The following is a 19,088-nucleotide window of genomic DNA, read 5'->3' on the forward strand; positions in this document are numbered from 1 at the left end:
ACCAGAGTTTTGTACAGCTGTAGCATAACCTCATGGTTCTGGAACTCGACCCCTCTGTTAATAAAAGCTAAAACACTGTATGCCTTCTTAACAATCCTGTCAACCTGGGTGGCAACTTTCAAGGATCTGTCTATCTGGACACTGAGATCTCTCTGCTCATCTACACTACCAAGAATCTTACCATTAGCCCAGTACTTTGCATTCCGGTTACTCCAACCAAAGTGAATCACCTCACACTTGTCCGCATTAAACTCCATTTGCCACCTCTGCAGCTTATCTATGTCTCTCTGTAACCTACAACCCACCCTTCTACGCCCTCATCCAGGTCATTTATAGAAATGACGAACAGCAGTGGATCCAACACCGACCCTTGCGGTACACCACTGGTAACTGGACTCCAGGATGAACATTTCCCATCAACCACCACCCTCTGTCTTCTTTCAGCAAGCCAATTACTGATCCACAATGCTATATCTCCCACAATCCCATTCCTCTGCATTTTGTACAAAAGCCTACTGTGGGGAACCTTATCGAATGCCTTGCTGAAATCCATATACGCCACATCAACCGGTTTACTCTCATCTACCTGTTTGGTCACCTTCTCAAAGAACTCAATAAGGTTTGTGAGGCACGACCTACCCATCACAAAACTCGTGCTGACTATCCCTAATCAAATTATTCTTTTCTAGATGGTTATAAATATTGTCCCTGATCAACAATGCCACACCTCCCCCTCTTTTACCATCTTCTCTGTTCTTACTGAAACATCTAAGTCCTGGAACCTGCAACAACCATTCCTGTCCCTGCTCTAACCCTGTCTCCGAAATGGCCACAACATCGAAGTCCCAGGTACCAACCCATGCTGCAAGTTCACCCACCTTATTCTGGATTCTCCTGGCGTTGAAGTAGACAAACTTCAAACCCACTTCTTGCTTGCCGGTGCCATCTTGCGTCCCTGAAACTTGATCTTGGACCTCCCTACTCTCAACCTTTTCTATACTCGAACTATAATTTTGGTTCCCATCCCCTTGATGGGTTAGTTTAAACCCACCCCAATAGCCTTAGAGAATATCCCCCCCAGGATATTGGTACCCCTCTGGTTCAGATGAAGACCATCCTGATGTAGAGGTCCCACCTACCCCAGAAAGAGCCCCAATTATCCAGGAATCCAAAACCCTCCCTCCTGCACCATCCCTGTAGCCACGTGTTTAACTCCTCTCTCTCCCTATTCCTCGCCTCACTAGCACATGGCACTGGCAACAAACCAGAGACAACAACTCTAAGCTTCCATCCCAGCTCTCTGAATTCCTGCCTTAAATCCCCATCTCTCTTCCTACCTATGTCGTTGGTGCCAATGTGGACCAAGACTTGGGCTATTCCCCTCCCCCTTAAGGATCCCAAAAACATGATCAGAGACATCACGAACCCTGGCACCTGGGAGGCATCACACCAACCGTGAGTCTCTCTCGTCCCCACAGAACTTCCTATCTGTCCCCCTAACTATGGAGTCCCCAGTGACTACTGCTCTGCTCCTCTTCCCCCTTCCCTTCTGAGCAGCAGGGACTGACTCTGTGCCAGAGCCCTGTGCCCCACTGCTTTCCCCCGGTAAGTCGTCCCCCCCAACAGTATCCAAAACGGTATACTTATTGTTGAGGGGAATGGCCACAGGGGATCCCTGCACTGCCTGCTGGTTCCCTTTCCATCCCCTGACTGTAACCCATTTGCCTTTTTCTTGTACCTGAGGAGTGACTACCTCCCTGTAACTCCCCTCAGTAACTCCCTCTGCCTCCCAAATGATCTGAAGTTCATCCAGCTCCAGCTCTAGTTCCCTAACGCGGTTTTCGAGGAGCTGGAGTTGGGGGCACTTCCTGCAGGGACTCTAGTGGTGACCCTTACTTCCCACATTCTGCAGGAGGAACATTCCACTCCATTCCCAGTATTCTAAATTCCCAAAGAGACTGATGAAAAGATAAGGAATAAAAAAAACTTGTTACCTTACCAATCTGGCGCACAGGTCCTTTGTTTTTTGGTTAGAGGAGGAAGATGGGTGGGAGACACTACCCGAGTAGTGTTTCGGGTAACGCAACCACACAAATATATGACTTCCCAGAAGTCCTTCGCTCCTCTCTCGCACCTCTCAGCAAATGGAGGCCCGACTCGCGAGGTAAGTCCCTTTTAATGCGGGAAAATTCACCCTTCCCGGCAGCCCTCGCTTCACCTCTCCTCTCCTCACCACTCTGGCAAAATCATGAGTTCATTGAAAGTAGGAACAGGATTGAGGGGCTGAATGTCCTGCTCTTGTTAAGATCGCAGAGACCTGTTTACCTTGACTGGCCGGGTATGCTCCTCAAGCCTATAACCATACAGCGATCTAACCAAGTCTTGCAGCATTTCTGCTGGGGGGGTTTTGTGGTTGTGAAATGTAAACCGCTCCTTGATTGAAGAAGTCAGATGAACTCTTGCTGAAGTGGAGACAGTGTGTGTTTATGGTCTTGTTTTTTTCCTCAGGGATGTGTGTGAAATGCAGGAAAGGAGTCTATGGAGCCAGCCAGGCCTGTCAAGCCATGGGCAACCTCTACCACACAAACTGTTTCATCTGCTGTTCCTGTGGTGAGTACGCTGCCTTGTCACGGTCCCCATTCATTGCTCTGAGCCGGTGGGACCCACTCTCTCTCTCTCTTCCGTTGCTCCCTTCTACAAAACACTGGGGAGATTCCATGTGGAGGACAGTGTGCAGTCGCAGGCAGATCCACCAGGACCTTCTGAGGAGTCCAGGTATTAGATTGAGAGATTATGGTTGGCTCAGTGGTTAGCACTGCTGCCTCACAGCACCAGAGACCCAGGTTCAATTCCAACCTCGGGTGTCTGTGGAGTCTGCACATTCTCCCTTGTATCTGTGTGGCGTTTCCTCCGGCTGCTCCAGTTGCCCCTCTCAGTCACAAAGATGTGCAAGTTTAGGTGGATTGACCATGGGAAATTACCCCTTGTGTCTTGGGATGTGCAGGCTAGGTGGATTAGTCATGGGAAATGCAGGGTTACAGGGATAGGGTATGGGGGTGATTCTGAGTGGGATGTGCTTTGGAGGGTCAGTATGGACTCAATGGGCTGAATGGCTTGCTTCGACACTCTAGGGATTCTGATTCTATACTTAAGCCATGGAACATACAGGTCAAAGGGGAGGTTTGACTGCAGTTTTTAGAATTTCAAAAGAGTTGATAAAGAGCAGTGTTTGTGTCTGTGGGTTTCTGGAGTTTGGAGTAGTCTCAGGTTGGTGCGACTCTGCCTGCAAGGATCTGAGTATTCAGCAGAAAATGTGTTGCTGGTTAAAGCACAGCAGGGTAGGCAGCACCCAAGGAATAGGAAATTCGACGTTTCGGGCATAAGCCCTTCATCATTCCTGATGAAGGGCTTATGCCCGAAACGTCGAATTTCTTATTCCTTGGATGCTGCCTAACCTGCTGTGCTTTAACCAGCAACACATTTTCAGCTCTGATCTCCAGCATCTGCAGACCTCATTTTTTACTCTGAGTATTCAGCAGCAAAGGTGTCCTGGCTAAGCCTGGCAGCTGCAAACCTGATGCCTGTACACATAGAATTCACAGCATAGAACCAATCCTTCGATTCCTACCCACCTCCACAACATCCCAACTATTCACAGCAAACTCTCCCTGTGGGAGCAGGCTCCTGGCTGGATTTATTGACAACCGCTGCCCTCTGCTGGAATGTATGGGTCAGGACAAGCAGAGGCTAAGCATAGATTCCTCACACAGTGCAATATCCCAAACACTGCAGGCTGTCCTGGGGAAGGGCTGTTTTGTGGATGTTGCCGGAAGCTGTGGGAAGGAATAAAAGCGGATAGCCAGACAGGTTGGATGGATCAGCTGATCATTTTCTTGTAACATGATTCTCAGCTGATTAATCTTATAGTATCACAGTAAATTGTCCCACTTTGTATAACGCTGATCTTTTTCTGACAGGGAGACGGTTACGAGGGAAAGCTTTCTATAATGTGAATGGCAAGGTGTATTGTGAGGAAGACTTTTTGGTGAGTTTATTATCTACACTGACCTCAGTGACTGTGTGAAAACTGCAGTTCCAGGATCCTGAGGGACCAATCCAGTCCAGTGATCCAGTGATTCTGAGCTGGGGCCTGTGCTGGAGAGAATTCCTCTATGTTTAGCTCTTGGGTGACCCTCTGGGTATCAAACTCTGAGAATGAACTCTCTATACCCCATTCAGCATTACTGTCCTGGGAGACCTCTCCCCTGACCCTGCATGAGTTTGGTTGTTTTGTCATCTTTTGTGTTTTTCCCTCCATCTACCTGGCTGCCTTGCTCCCCTCCTTTTAAGGTATTCCTTAAAACCTACACCTGAGCCGCCTAATGGTCCCTTCCTCTTACATGACTCAATGGATAATGCCCTGATGGAAGGGCTTTTGTCCAAAACATTGATTTTCCTGCTCCTCGGCCGCTGCCTGACCTGCTGTGCTTTTCCAGCACCACTCTGATCTAGACTCTTGATTTCCAGCATCTGCTGTCCTCACTTTTGCCTCAATGGATCATGCTCCTGGCACATGTTTTGTCAACCTGTCAGCTTTAACGTGTTCAGCATCATAGAGCAGTGAATGTTTATTGATTCTAGTTAAATGTCCTTGTCTAATAATTAATGGAATATGCCTGAAGATATCAGCATGAAACACAGAACCCGTTCCTCTCCCTCTCTGGGCCCTGTTTGTAGGAGATCAGTTCATACATATCAATAATCACAATCTCACCTGAGTGAGACTGGCCCTCACGCTCACTGACATTTGATTTCTGGATGAAATCCCAAGCCTGTGATTCTGATGTCTGTTTCAGTGATCTCAGCAAATCCTAATCAGTAACTGTCGGGTCATTGGATCTCATGCATCAAGTCTCCTTTTGAAAGGATTTTTCTCCCTCTGGTTGAGAGGTTCACATTCTAATCACTAAGTAAATATCTCCTCATTACCTTGTTGGATTTCTTCATTACTGTCTTGTCTTTATGGTCCTGACTTCTAGATTCTTCCACAAGTTGAAACATTCTCTATTAACCCTCCCTGACCCACTCGAATTCTTAAACACTTTCAATCAGTGCAAAGAAAAAGGCCCAAACTGTTGAATTTTCCCCAAATAACTATAATCTCTCAGGTCTAATACCAACACTTTAAATCATTTTTTTCCTAAGCTTTTATATCCTTTTCAAAGTATAGACAAATGAAGTTCTACTAAATCTTTAGAAAATGCAAATTAAGATTAAGTTGGAGTATTGTGAGCAGTGCTGGAAAACCACACTGTAGGTATAAGGTGCTGGCCTTGGAGAAGGTGCAGTGGAGATTTACTGCAATGGTGCAGGGCTCAGGCACTGCAGGAGCTACCGTGGCTACGGCAGTCAATTGGTGGTTAGGAATGCTGCAGCACATTACTCCCCTCCTGTCTCCGCAAAGCCTGTCCATCGTCTACAAGGTACAAGTCAGGAATGTGATGGAATACACTTCACTTGCCTGAATGGATGCAGCTCCATCTATAGGATGCACTGAGGTTCACTAAGGCTCCTTTGACTGGAACTTCCAGACCCACGCTCACTTCCATCCTGAAGGACAGGACAGCAGATACATGGGAACACCACCCCTTGCAAGTTTCCCCTCCGATCCACTCATCATCCTGACTTGGTCATATATCGTTGTTCCTTCAGTGTCTCTGGGTCAAAATCCTAGAATTCCCTCCCTAAGGGCATTGTGTGGGTCTCCCCACAGCACATGGACTGCAGTGGTTCAAGAAGGCAGCTCACCCCCACCTTCTCAAGGGGCAACTAGGGACGGGCAATAAATGCTGGGCCCAGACAGTGACCCCCATATCCCACAAATGAATACAAAAAAATGTTTTTGTGCACACATTACCATCTTCCTCATTGAGAAAGCATTACATAGACTGTCAATCCTTGCTGCTTTCCCCATGACAACTATCTGATCAATCACAGACTACCTGCTGGTCTGAGGTTAACCAGCTAGTTCCGATTGGTTGTTAACTGTTCCTGCTGCATGGTCACTGATTAAATTCAGGAGTGCTATAAATATACCTTGGAGAATGTGGGGGGAGGTAGAGGAGAGGATCAGGTAAGCCCATAAGGAATAGGAATAGGAACAGGAGTAGGCCCTGGAACCTGCTCCACTATTCAATAGGATTATGGCTGATCCAGCATTCCTTAATCTCACATTCCTGCCCTTCCTCCATGATTCCCCAATTAATCAAGAATCTATCTCCACCTTAAACATACACATGGACTCTGCACCCACAGCTCCCTCTGGTGGGGAGTTCGAAAGACACTCAACTCTCTGAGAGAAGCAATCCCTCATCTCATTCTGAAATTGGTTCCACTTTATCCTGGGGAACATGAGGATGATTGAGAGTATGTTGCCGGAAAAGCACAGGAAGTCAGGCAGCATCCAAGGAACAGGAAAATCGACGTTTTGGGCAGAAGCCCTTCATCAGGAAGGACTGTCTGACCTGCTGTGCTTTTCCAGCAACACACTCTCAACTCTGATCTCCAGCATCTGCAGACCTCCCTGTCTCTAATATGCGGATTTGTTTGAGATTAGTATTGGGTGGATTGTGAAGTCAGCCGATTGGTTGGTAATGATCGTGTCTTTGTATTCATACATCAGTGGTGCTGTGGGGAATCTTTACGGTGAATCTTTGTGTTTTTCCAGTATTCGGGGTTCCAGCAGACAGCAGACAAGTGTTTCATGTGTGGACATTTGATCATGGAGATGGTGAGTAATCATCTTCATGTATAAAGTAGTCAGCATGTGTAATTGCATTACAGTGACTGCTCAGCATTGATTGGATCAGATCAGATTGGATTAGCTTTAAGTATCTGTAACTGAATGCTATTTAACAGCATTCTCAACAGGACCAATAAGCTAAAGGCACAGTTAGAGATCCAAGGGGCTGATCTCATTCATGTTAGAGAAGTGTGACGGGATGATGAACAGGGCTCAGAGATGAATAATCGAGAATATTGAATGTTTTGGAAGGACAGACGAGGAGGAAAAGCTGGTGGAGTTGTGCTGATAAGGAATGGGACCAGTAGATGAGTAAGAGAGAATATTCTTCCAATCTGACAGTGGGGACTCTGCTTGAGTGCAGCGAAGAAACAGCAGGGGGCAGCAGCAGACATTGGTTGGATTTATTGACAAGCCACCAGGTGGTAATGGTTGTCCATGGGGCGGTGAATTAACCAGGAGATGAGGGAAACTTATAGTAGGGGTAACACAGTTATTAGGAGGGAATTCAGTCTGCAAATAGACAGGCTAAATACTGAGTACTGAAGCTGTGCAGGATGTTTTTCTGTAGTCTGTTAGGGATGGTTAGCTAGAGCAGTATAGAAAATCCAAGCCAAGCCAACCATGGGGCATGCTGTTTTAGATTTATCATCATGCAATGAAAGGAGTTTATTATTAACAATCTTGTAAAATAATTCTTTTGGATTGAGCGTCCACAATGAGGTAGAATTTTGGATGTAGGTTTGCTCACTGAGCTGGAAGGTTCATTTTCAGACATTTTGTCACCCTACTCGGTAACATCTTCAGTGGGCCTCCAGATGAAGCACTGCTGATGTTTCCTGCTTTCTATTTATATGTTTGGGTTTCCTAGGGTTGGTGATGCCTTTCCTGTGGTGACATTGTTTCCTGTTCTTTTTCTCGAGGGGTGGTAAATGTGTTTGTTGATAGAGTTCCAGTTGAAATGCCATGTTTCTAGGAATTATCGTGCATGTCTCTGTTTGGCTTGTCCTGGGATGGATGTGTTGTCCCAGTCGAAGTGGTGTCGTTCCTCATCTGTATGGAAGGATCCCATTTACCACCCTCTGAGAAAAAGAACAGGAAATGACACCACCATAGGAAATGACGTCAACATAAGAAATTACATCACCAATCCAAGGAAACCCAAGCATATAAATAGAAAGCAGGAAACCCTAACAACGCTTCGTCCGGAGGCTCACTGAAGATGTTACTGAGTATAGTGACGAAATGTCTGAAAATGAACCTTCCAGTTCAGCGAGCAAATCTATATCCAGAACCACAACCTGAGTTACAAATCTTCTCAAAATTTGTTGTAGATTTTTGTTTGAAAGCGAATTGGTTTATTCTGAAACGGTGGAACAGGTATAATTAATGTACATAGTGAGCAGTCTTTTTTAAAGAACTATTGCAAATGTGACAACAACTTGGGTGTATGGGTGGGGGGTCACTTGGAGAGATGCGGGCTAGTTGCTGGCATATGGAACTAGATTAATTTGGGATATCTGCTCAGTATGTACGAGTTGGACCGAAGGGTCTGTTTCCATGCTGTACATCCCTGTGACTATACATTCCTGCAAGATGTCAAACCTCAATAAAGGACAGCCATGGTGAACAATGGGGGTTCAGGATTGTGTAACATTAAAAGTGTATAAAGTTGCCAGGAATAGCAGCAATCCTGAGGATTGGGAAATTGTTTTAGTTTACAATAAAAGAGCACCAAGAATCTGATGAGAAACGGGAGAAAATGAATGCAATCTAGCAAAAAGCATAAAAGTGGACTGCAAATACTTCTAAAAAGGAAATGTTTAGCTAAAATGGGACCTGGGTCCATTTGGAACTATTGTCAAAAGAATTTATAATGAAGTAAAGAGAAATAGCAAAGAAGTGAAATAATTACTTGGTGTCGGTTTCACTGAGGGAGCTCGCGGAAAGCTCCCAGCTTCGAGATCCATGTGACTCAGCAGAATGAGGTGGTGAAGGAAATGAGCATCAGGAGGATGTTTTGTACTAAAGAAATTAACAAGGCTGCAAAAAAAAACTTGAGGATTTAATATTTTACATGTCAGCGATTACCTTTCAACATTTCAGAGATTCTGCCATGATTCCTGCGGATTAGAATGTCACTTCACTGTTTAAAAGACAAGTAAGAGAGAAAACTGAGAAAGTACAGACCTGTTACCTTCCATCAGTGGGAGGGAAAATCCTTTATTGTGAAGGATGGAATAATTAGACACGTAAGTAGATAGAGACGTAAATAGAGAGTAGGAGGAGACCGGTTTTGTTGGAGTTGCCCTTTGGTGACACTCGTCAATAAAATGTAATGGATTAATTCCAACTCTGCTTATCGAATGGTGGCCTTTCATTCATCAGGTTTGAAGTGATTCTGTAGTTAGACTCTCTCTCTCTCTCTCTCTCGAGGACATCGCACTGACGGACACAGCATTGTCTGAATGATGATGGGACTAAAATGGTTCAAATACATGGATAGTTTGCACATTCCCTTCTGTCTTCCCTCTGAGTGAAAATCTTTTCTAAAAGTCTGGTTTTTATAAAGTGCGTGTCTCTAGAGGTTAGGAGCTGGATGCGGGTCAGCCATGAGTGGATAGAGTGGGGAAGGGCCCCCGACAGGTAGTTCCTGCCTACGGGTGTGTGGTGGGGGAGAGAGGATGAATCGTCCTGGGAGAGTTGTACTGTGCAGGAGTCTGTGCCTGAGAGAATCTCTCTGACCTTCAGTGTTGCTGTCCAGATTTTACAGGCCCTTGGGAAATCCTACCACCCGGGCTGTTTCCGCTGTGTGGTCTGTAATGAGTGCCTGGATGGTGTTCCCTTCACTGTCGATGTGGACAACAACATTTACTGTGTCAAAGATTATCACACGTGAGTGATCGACTCGTTCTGTCTCTCCCCTTGGGTTCCAGAGCTGATTAAATTCCTGTCCCTCCATTACTGACCCTGCGGCCTGGGGAAACTGGATTGGACAGCCTCAGGGGAACCATTCAGGGCTGTGAATCTATCTATCACAACCCACCAATTATTCACGCGAGAACAGATTCCGTTTCTCCAGCAACGTTTATAATCCAGCTGTTTAACCTCGTAAGGCTTGTTCCCTTTGTCTACAGCTGGTGATGTGCTGAGCAAAGATCCCCATTCCCTGGCCCAGGGGTCAGCTTTGAAAAACAGCACAGACTGCTGGTGTGTGGCTCAAACTCTGTTTCACTTTGACTGCGTTTGTAGGAGGGACCAGTACAATGACTAGCTGTTTCTCCTCTTCAAACATCAACCTTATCTATGTGAGGCAGGGCCTTCGTTCAGCACTTATAGAATAGACAGTGCGGCGCTCCCTCAGCACTGACCCTCCGACAGTGCGGCACTCCCACAGCACTGACCCTCCGACAGTGCAGTACTCCCACAGCACTGACCCTCTGACAGTGCAGCACTCCCTCAGCACTGACCCTCCTACAGTGTGGCACTCCGTTAGCGCTGCACTGTTATGTCATTCTGAGACAGTGGGCTTTTGTTCCTGTAAATGAAATGGGAAGTGGATAACTCCCAAGTGGTTCTAAGTTGACACAAATCCCTTGATCAGATTCTGTCCTGTTCTCTCCTGGGATGTTATTTTGTATGTGACCAGTCTTCCTGACACCTTAATTAGACTTCAGTCTGTAATTGATTGTGCAGTATTTCACTGTATAATTTGGTTCATTATTTTTCCTGTGTATTTGTGTCTAATTTGTGACCAGCCTGTTTTTCTGGTTCAGGGTTTTCGCACCTAAATGTGCGTCCTGTGGCCACCCGATTCTGCCAGCCAAGGTACTGCCTGCAACCCGTTCTCCCTCACTCCCTCCCCCCTCTGTGTGTCTCTGTTGTCCTCCTCTTTCTTCACTGCGTCTGTCTGTCTCTCTCCCTTACCATCCCTTACTCAGTGTCTTTACCTCCCACTACATTCTATTTTTTAATTCAGTAACTGTCACTTTCTTGCGTCTCTTTTCCCCTTCCTCCCTCATTTTCATCTCTTGTTTATGTTTGTCTGTCTGTGTGTGTGTGTGTGTGTCTCTCTCTGTCTCCCCCTCCCTGTTGTTTGTGCGTGTGCACCTATGTCTATCTCTCCCTCTGTCTGTTGAGCCCTCCTTTGCACCCTGTATTTTACAGTCATTGTGTTAGTCAAAGTTGTGAAGGAAAGTGAGTGGGGTGGGGGGGTGGGTTGCTGGTGGGGAATGGTGCTGTGCTGGGGTGGGGGGGTGGGTTGCTGGTGGGGGATGGTGCTGTGCTGGGGTGGGGGGGTGGGTTGCTGGTGGGGGATGGTGCTGTGCTGGGGTGGGGGGGTGGGTTGCTGGTGGGGAATGGTGCTGTGCTGGGGTGGGGGGGTGGGTTGCTGGTGGGGAATGGTGCTGTGCTGGGGTGGGGGGGTGGGTTGCTGGTGGGGAATGGTGCTGTGCTGGGGTGGGGGGGTGGGTTGCTGGTGGGGAATGGTGCTGTGCTGGGTTGGGGGGGTGGGTTGCTGTGGGGAATGGTGCTGTGCTGTGGTGGGGGGGTGGGTTGCTGTGGGGAATGGTGCTGTGCTGGGGTGGGGGGGTGGGTTGCTGGTGGGGAATGGTGCTGTGCTGTGGTGGGGGTGACAATGGCAGGATTGTCCTGACTTTGACTCTCACTGCATTTCAGGGTTCAGAGGAGACGATCCGCGTGGTGTCGATGGATAAAGATTATCACGTGGAATGCTATCACTGTGAGGTAAGCGCCTGAGCTAGGCTGGGCGCACTAGGACAACAACAGCCTTGGTCATTGGCTGGCCAGCCTCAACTGGCCACTCGGCAACAGGTCAATAGAACAGCCAATAGGAGGTGGGGGCAGTGGTTGCTGGGTGGAGGAGGTTGGGATGTTTCATTTGTGCTAACTTATGACCCTTGGTTAATTGCTTTGTTGTTATCCTCAGGACTGTCACCTGCAGCTCAATGATGAAGAGGGCCGTCGCTGTTACCCTCTGGAGGGGCATCTGTTGTGTCACAGCTGTCACATCCGACGCATCAACATTCCCCCGGCACCACATCCCCCCCCGACTTACCAGCTCCACGTCACTGAGCTGTGACCAGAACCGGGATGTTCGTGACCAGAGTGGGTGGAGAGATGGGGGGTGTCTCTGCTCCTGTCCCCCAGGGACCTCAATCCAAGGAGGTTTCCTTCGGACGGGGAGGCAAGTGACCACCGTTACCGTTGGAAACCAATCTGCCGTCTGAATCCTTGGTGACCATGACAACTGGGGCTGTTTGTGGGAAAGTGAGGGAGGGGGTTGGAGGCAATAGCCTGACCGAAGAGAACTCTGTGACCAAACCTCAGCAAGCTAGGGCCTACTCTCCTGAGGTGCTATGACTACAGACAGACAGACTGGCCTTTACTCTGGCTAGGCCAGAGAGACAATCCCCATCTCACACCACCTCCCATGCAACCGTGTACCTGAATTTCCAAGATGGCAGCTACACCTTGTATGTGCCCAACACTAACCTGATTGGCTTGTTGATGGTCAGATGGTGCTGGCTCAGGATGTCCTCTCTTTGAGTGACCAAAGCTCGGTTGTTCCTCAGCAGGGAAAATGCCTCCCTGAGATACACTTCAGCATACAGCGTCATTCCTTGTCATCCTCATGGTTTTAGACTGAGCAGCCCTCTTTTGTGTTGCTAATAGCAACCGTTGAGACATCTCCATGGCCACAGCTTACTGGCTCATTCAGCACTTACTGACACACCTTTCACTTGCTATCATTAACCTCTACTGTACCAGTGAGCACACACACCAGTACATTGACTATGCAAAAGTAATGCAACCATTTTATATAAAACTCCTGATTGATTGCAGTGTATAGCAGACCCGACTTTGTAATTTTTTTTAGTTTTTTAAGAAAAGTGTATGTTCTATTCCAGTTGGATAAGACAGTGCATTTGTTTTGTACTGATTATTCTGCAGACAACGCGCCTTTCCCACAACACCTGTGTACAGTTTCAGATATTTCCGGAATGGTTTGTGCTGTTGGTATTAGCTCAGGTTCATGAGCATCATTTGGACATTGACTGTACAGACTTGCCCCCTGCCTCACAATGGCAGCCAGACCCCACCCTTCCTAAAGGTAAGCAGGAAGGCCCCTCTGAACATGTGTCTTCGGTTATTGGTGTTTGTTTGATTTGGGAACTCAGCTCACTGGTGGGTTTGGCAGGCGGGGCTTGAATGATGATGGTTCCTCTTTGACTCAAAGTTCTTGAACAATGGCACTTTTGTGTCCATTTCGCTGCCTTCACCTTCCCTCTGTAGCCTCCCTGCTCCACCTTATTTATTTTTCCCCATGGTCCTGTCCATTCCCTAGGCCTCTGCTTCCAAGAGTGAGGCCTCTCTGCTTTCCCTGACTGGCCTCCCCCACAGCCAGACCTTTGGGCCTCCTCCTATTGGCTTTTGCCACCCCTTCATGAACAGACCTGGTGCTCCCTCTCCATTTCCCTCTAACCAGACTACTAACACTATCGAATTAAAGTGTCACTTTGTCGAGCTTGACTTGGCAGGAAGCATATGGGGCATCAAAGTCTGGACGGAATGTTCTAGCATTGGCCATGTCCCCCAAATGGTTGACCCTGATTGGTCCGCTGATGTAGTTGACTTGGGAGTGGGGGTGACCCTTGCTGGGATCCCATGTAAAAGGTGCGAGAGCTGGGCTCTGCATCTTCCTGCAGCATCGAGAGGGCGATGTCGGGGGGTGGAATCGGTTAAGGTCATTGATCAGAAAGGAAGTGAAACTAGAGAGAGTTGCTCCCCCCCACCCCTAAAGCTTTCACATTCTGTCCTGTTAATCTCCCCAAATCCTCTGTGGGGTGGAAAAATTCCGTCTTTGATTTTGTTGAGGCAAAGAAAAGACATGTAGATTTATTTATCTTTAAAAAAAGCCACATAATATCAACCTAAATTATTAAACATGTAAATGTCAAAGGTCATTTAACCTTGGATATAATCTGCCTTTTTTTTCAAATAAAACAAGTTTTGTAGTTAATATTGACAGTGTGGCTGTGTTTCTGCTTTGGACGAGTGGAAGTGAAGTTTGTAAGTTTTCGTGCTGAGCTGGAAGATTTATAAATTATAGAATCCCTACAGTGTGGAAACAGGCCCTTCAGCCCAACAAGTTGTGGGCTGCACGGTGGCACAGTGGTTAGCACTGCTACCTCACAGCGCCTGAGACCCGGGTTCAATTCCCGACTCAGGTGACTGACTGTGTGGGGTTTGCACGTTCTCCCCGTGTCTGCGTGGGTTTCCTCCGGGTGCTCCGGTTTCCTCCCACAGTCCAAAGATGTGCGGGTCAGGTGAATTGGCCATGCTAAATTGCCCGTAGTGTTAGGTTAGGGGTATGGGTGGGTTGCGCTTTGGCAGGTCAGTGTGGACTTGTTGGGCGGAAGGGCCTGTTTCCACACTGACCCTCTGAAGAGTAATCCACACAAACCTATTCCCCATACCCTATTTAGTCTACACTTATCCCTAACTAACATATTCCTGAACACTGGGGGTAATTTAGCATGGCCAATTCACCTGACTGGCACAGCTTTGGACTGTGGGAGGAAACCGGAACAGCCGGAGGAAACCCACGCAGACATGGGGCGAATGTGCAAACTCCACACAGACAGGCACCCGAGGCTGGAATCAAACCTGGAGACCCTGGTCCTGTGAGGCAGCAGTGCTAACCACTGAGTCACCATGTTCTCAGCTGTTTTGTCACCATTGTGAGTGACCTCATCAGTGAAGCCCTGGTGTAGTGTCCCACTTTCTAAAGTCTTGGTCTGTTGTGGGTGATATCACATCTGGTTCTTTTTCGGAGAGGCTGGTAAATGGGGTCCAAGTGTTTGTGTTAATGGAATTCCAGTTTGAATGCTGGAAACACGAATAATTGTGTTAAAAGAATCCATGCTGGTGGTAGTTGTGTGTTTGACAAGACAATGGTTTGTGCCATTGGGACTAGCTCAGCCCACCATTGAGCTGCTCCTGCTGGGGCTCAATCTGAGTGATCAGTCTCTGCTGCATTTACTGCACAGGCAGCACTGGGGGCTGGGAATGGGCAGCTTTCGCTTCATCTCCGTTTTCTCTCATCCCTGGGTCAGTGGGTTTATTTTTTTTCACACCTCTTCGAAGCAAGCAGCTCCAGAGGACACAGCAGTCAGTGCCTACCTCCCAGTTGTCAGGTGTCTTGGCTGTCTGGTGAAGACTTTCCTGCCATTCTGGTCTGAGAGTGGAGAACCTCTGAGTGACCTGGGAGTGAAGGTGAGCGGATTGCACACTGAGCAATTTCAGCAGCAGCCATTAGACATAGGAGCAGGCCATTCAGCCCATCGAGCCTGCTCGCCCATTCAGTGAGATCACAGCTGAGCTGATCATCCTCAACTCTACTTTCCTGCGTTCTCCTCAATTTGTGATTCACTCCCTGATTAAAAATATCTATTGTAACGTACTCAATGAGCTAGCCTTGGCAGTGTTCTGGAGGAAAGAGCAGATTAAATAAACCATCCTTGCTCACATGGCCAAATGGTTTGGTGAGGTCACTGACGGTGATGGGACAGGTTCTTTACTCTAAGCCTGAGACAATCAAGTCAGGCGTGGACCTCCCAGTCTGACCATTACCACAGGGTTCAGAGAGACGTACTCAGTCAGGATATGCAATCTGACCAGAACAACATGGACAGATCCCTCCACAATGCCCACAGATATTTGTTTCAGTTCCTGCAGGCTCCCTTGTTCTAGTACAGGGAACTGATCTTTGCATCATCGATTTCCTCCAGTCCACTGACCCCCCTCCCTGCAGCAGGGACTGAGCAGTTACTGTAGGTATGTAGTTTCCTGTCTTTGATATGACCTGAGCTCATCACATCAACTCCAGAATTTGTTCATGATCTGCTAAACTGTCCCTGGTCCACACCACTCCTGTATGGAAATATTCCCCCAGGAAGGGGGGGTTTGAGGAAGAGACCGGACAGGGGAGAGCTGGCGATGTCAGAGGTCACCTGTACATCTTTTGATGATGACACTGAAAGACAGAGTGAAAATGGACAAGGCCAAGGACAGATTCTTGGGTCAGTTATTGTTTGAGGGGAAAGGCACATGTAATCACTTCAGCTGCTTCATTGTTTGAAAGAGAAATAGAGGGAGCAGGACATTCAGCGGTTGGTGACCGACAAAAACAAGTCAGAGTTATACGGTTGGTTCCCCTATAATACACGTTTCTTCAGCACAAGTTGGCTACAACGCGATTGAAGAATGTAGACCGTGATTGTGGAACATGAACTTTCCTTACATATGATGTGATTCCAATCCCAACAGTTTAAATAGTGCAGCTAATACATGATTTTTTTAATATCAGAACAGAGCTGTACGGCACTGAAACAAACCCTTCAGTCCAGCATGTCTATGCCAACCAGACATCCTACATTAAGCCAGTCCCATTTGCCAGCATTTAACATATATCCCTCTAAACCCTTCCTATTCATGATGCCTTTTAAATGCTGTACTTGTACCAGCCTTTACCACTTCCTCTGGCAGCTCATTCCATACATGTACCACCCTCTGTGTGAAAAAGTTCCCCCTTAGGTACCTTTTAGATCTTTCCCCTTTCATCCTAAACCTATGCCCTCTAGTTCTGGACTCCTCCACTCCAGGGAAAAGACCTTGTTGATATATTGTATCTATGCCCCTCATGGTTACATAAATCTCTGTAAAGGTTACCCCTCAGCCTCTGACACTTCAGGGAAAAACAGCCCCAGCCTGTTCAGCCTCTCCCTATAGCCCAAAACCTCTCATGTCCTGTACAGCCATAAGATGACCTCCGAACTCTGTACTCAATGCACTGATCAATCAAGGAAAGCGTACCAAACTCCTCCTTCACTGTCTGACCTTTCTGCAATTTCACCTTCAAGGAACTATCAACCTGCACTTCGAGGTCTCCTTGTTCAACACCACACCCCAGGACATATACACTTTAATGGTAACGTCCTGCCCTAATTTGTCTTACCTAAAATGCAAGCTGTGAAACTGAAATCAATAAATCTGACATCAAAAACTGATCAGGAAAACTGCTGAATAATTGTAAGTTAGTAGACCATGGAGCAACAAGATGCCATTGGCTGATTTGATAATCTTCATAATCCCTGTGGAGCTGTGTGTGTGTGTGTGTGAGAGAGAGAGAGTGTGAGTGTATACACAAAGGGAGATTCAGCCAGCAACAAGGAGCTGATTGGATCATGGTGAGCAGTTTTGATGACACAGCCTGCCAACAGCATTGTGATTGGCTCTCAGTTAACCAGCTTGTGATAGTGACTGGTGCACTGAGTGCTGAGGGAGCACTGCTCCCATTGGAGGGTACGCTGAGAGTGAAGAAATAAAGAACTATACAGAAGTTTGTGATGAAAAACTTTATATTTGCTCTAGTTTCTAGACAGAGTGTGCACACTGGGTTAACCAGTCACTAAACCATAAACTGACTTCCAATTAGTGTGCAGACTCTACACCCGTCCACAGAGACAGAGACCCACTCACACGCTGTCCCACCCACAGAGACAGAAACTCTCACCCATGCTGCCCCACCCAGAGACCCACACACACATTGAGATAGAGACTCACACATATGCTCTCCCAACCACAGAGACCCACACACACACAGACACAGACAGAGACCCACAGAGACAGGCAATGGCTGTAACTTCACTATGACGGATCTGGTCTGCAATTAAACAGACGAGTCACCGATATTAACTACAACATCAAATAGGGGTTCAGCAGGACATGGTGAAGAATAAACTCAGCGCACAGACAGAATATAAAGCTCCTGCCACAGTTACAATGGGAGTTCCTACAGGGGCTGGGGACATGTTTTTTAATGGATCTGGATGTTTCTTGTTTCAGATTCAGCCTCGGTTCTTCTTGATGAAGTTGATCAGTCCATTGGTGGAGCTGTCGTGAGAGGTCACTTCGTCAGGAGTGGCCAGTTCTGGCTCGATGGCTTTAGCCAACTGCTTTCCCAACTCCACTCTGTAAAGGGGCACAGCACATCAGACAGAACTTTTCAAACCTTCCAGCACTCACTACAAACCCACCCTCTCCAGTCCACACCAGGTTTTAAAAAGGGGATAAATTACAAAGAACAAGTTAGATGTCAAAAGAAATACTGCACATTCACGACATGGGTGATATGGAAACTTATTCTGGAGAAGGAACGTGGAAATGGAAGAGGTCTCTTTTCAGAAGTTAAGGAGGAGCTTGAACTGAGCACAATTAGGAGGAGGGGTGGTTTGATGGACTCCATAGTGAGAAGAGTTCCCTGTGGCAGCAGTCAGTCAGTAGAGGAGCATTGATGGGTAAGACAAACCAGGGCAGACAGAGACACAAGGAACTTCCCAGAAAAAGGAAGATGAATCATGAAGAAGACAACATTTCCAGGGCAAAGTGGAAAGAGCAGGGGAGCTCTTTTGAAGTTTTTCCTTCAAAAGCCAATAAGCCAAACAGCCTACTGCCTGATTCAACATGAGTTTAATGTTTAAAATTACACAAAATGTTCAAGAGGGTAGGAGAAAAGTGAGGACTGCAGTTGAGAGGGTGCTGCTAGAAAAGCACAGCAGGTCAGGCAGCATCCGAGGAGCAGGAGAATCAACGTTTCGGGCATAAACCCTTCATCAGAAAAAAACTGATGCCTGAAACGTCAATTCCCCTGCTCCTGAACAGGGTAGAAATGGGGATAGTTCTTACTCCGGTGGGGAAGGGGTGATAGGGTGAACAAGGTGGGCACAACCTTCAGATTCTAGTGAGAACATTCAGAGAGGAGAGAGAGCAGAGGGCGGGCAGACAGACAGAGTGGGTGGAAAGAAATCCAGAAATTCTCATCTGAAAAATGTCAAGACACAGTTTTTGTTAGGTTTGAATAGTGAGCAAAAAGATAAATAGATGGACAAAGAGACCAAAGGAGATCAGTCCCAGATCAGCTGTGATAGGATAGGATAGGTTGGAGGGGCTGAATGGCCTACTCCTGTTCTCAAACTGGATTGAGACTAAAGACATTGGGTGATGTTATTGGATACAGCAGCCTTTTTCCCAGATCCAGGAATACCTCTCCCTCTGCTACCCACTCCCCCAATATACTCCTCCCCCCCCAATCACCACCCAGCCTCTGCAACACCATCTCCCCACCTCCACCCCCCCACCAACCACAACTCACCCCACCTCCCCATCCCTTCCAGCTCACCACACCCCGCCCCCCAACTCATTG

The 19,088-nt window shown here is 47.3% G+C and overlaps 2 protein-coding genes across 2 annotated transcripts in view; one reads left to right on the plus strand and one right to left on the minus strand.

Moving 5' to 3' along the window:
* Positions 1-13,824, plus strand: part of wtip (WT1 interacting protein) — a 37,050-nt gene extending 23,226 nt beyond the window's left edge. Inside the window, exons 2-8 of the mRNA XM_060837921.1 lie at positions 2,509-2,610; positions 3,978-4,045; positions 6,728-6,790; positions 9,567-9,697; positions 10,579-10,630; positions 11,480-11,548; positions 11,751-13,824. Coding sequence (XP_060693904.1) covers positions 2,509-2,610; positions 3,978-4,045; positions 6,728-6,790; positions 9,567-9,697; positions 10,579-10,630; positions 11,480-11,548; positions 11,751-11,903 — 638 coding nt within the window. The 3' untranslated portion in view covers positions 11,904-13,824. The remainder of the gene's footprint in view (positions 1-2,508; positions 2,611-3,977; positions 4,046-6,727; positions 6,791-9,566; positions 9,698-10,578; positions 10,631-11,479; positions 11,549-11,750) is intronic.
* Positions 13,825-17,226: 3,402 nt separating this feature from the next.
* gpib (glucose-6-phosphate isomerase b) overlaps positions 17,227-19,088 on the minus strand; it is a 36,746-nt gene continuing 34,884 nt past the window's right edge. Inside the window, exon 18 of the mRNA XM_060837922.1 lies at positions 17,227-17,857. Within this exon, the coding sequence (XP_060693905.1) occupies positions 17,734-17,857 (124 nt within the window). The 3' untranslated portion in view covers positions 17,227-17,733. The remainder of the gene's footprint in view (positions 17,858-19,088) is intronic.

The sequence above is a fragment of the Hemiscyllium ocellatum genome, chromosome 17 (genome assembly GCF_020745735.1).
Source record: "Hemiscyllium ocellatum isolate sHemOce1 chromosome 17, sHemOce1.pat.X.cur, whole genome shotgun sequence".
NCBI classification, from domain to species: Eukaryota; Metazoa; Chordata; class Chondrichthyes; order Orectolobiformes; family Hemiscylliidae; genus Hemiscyllium; species Hemiscyllium ocellatum.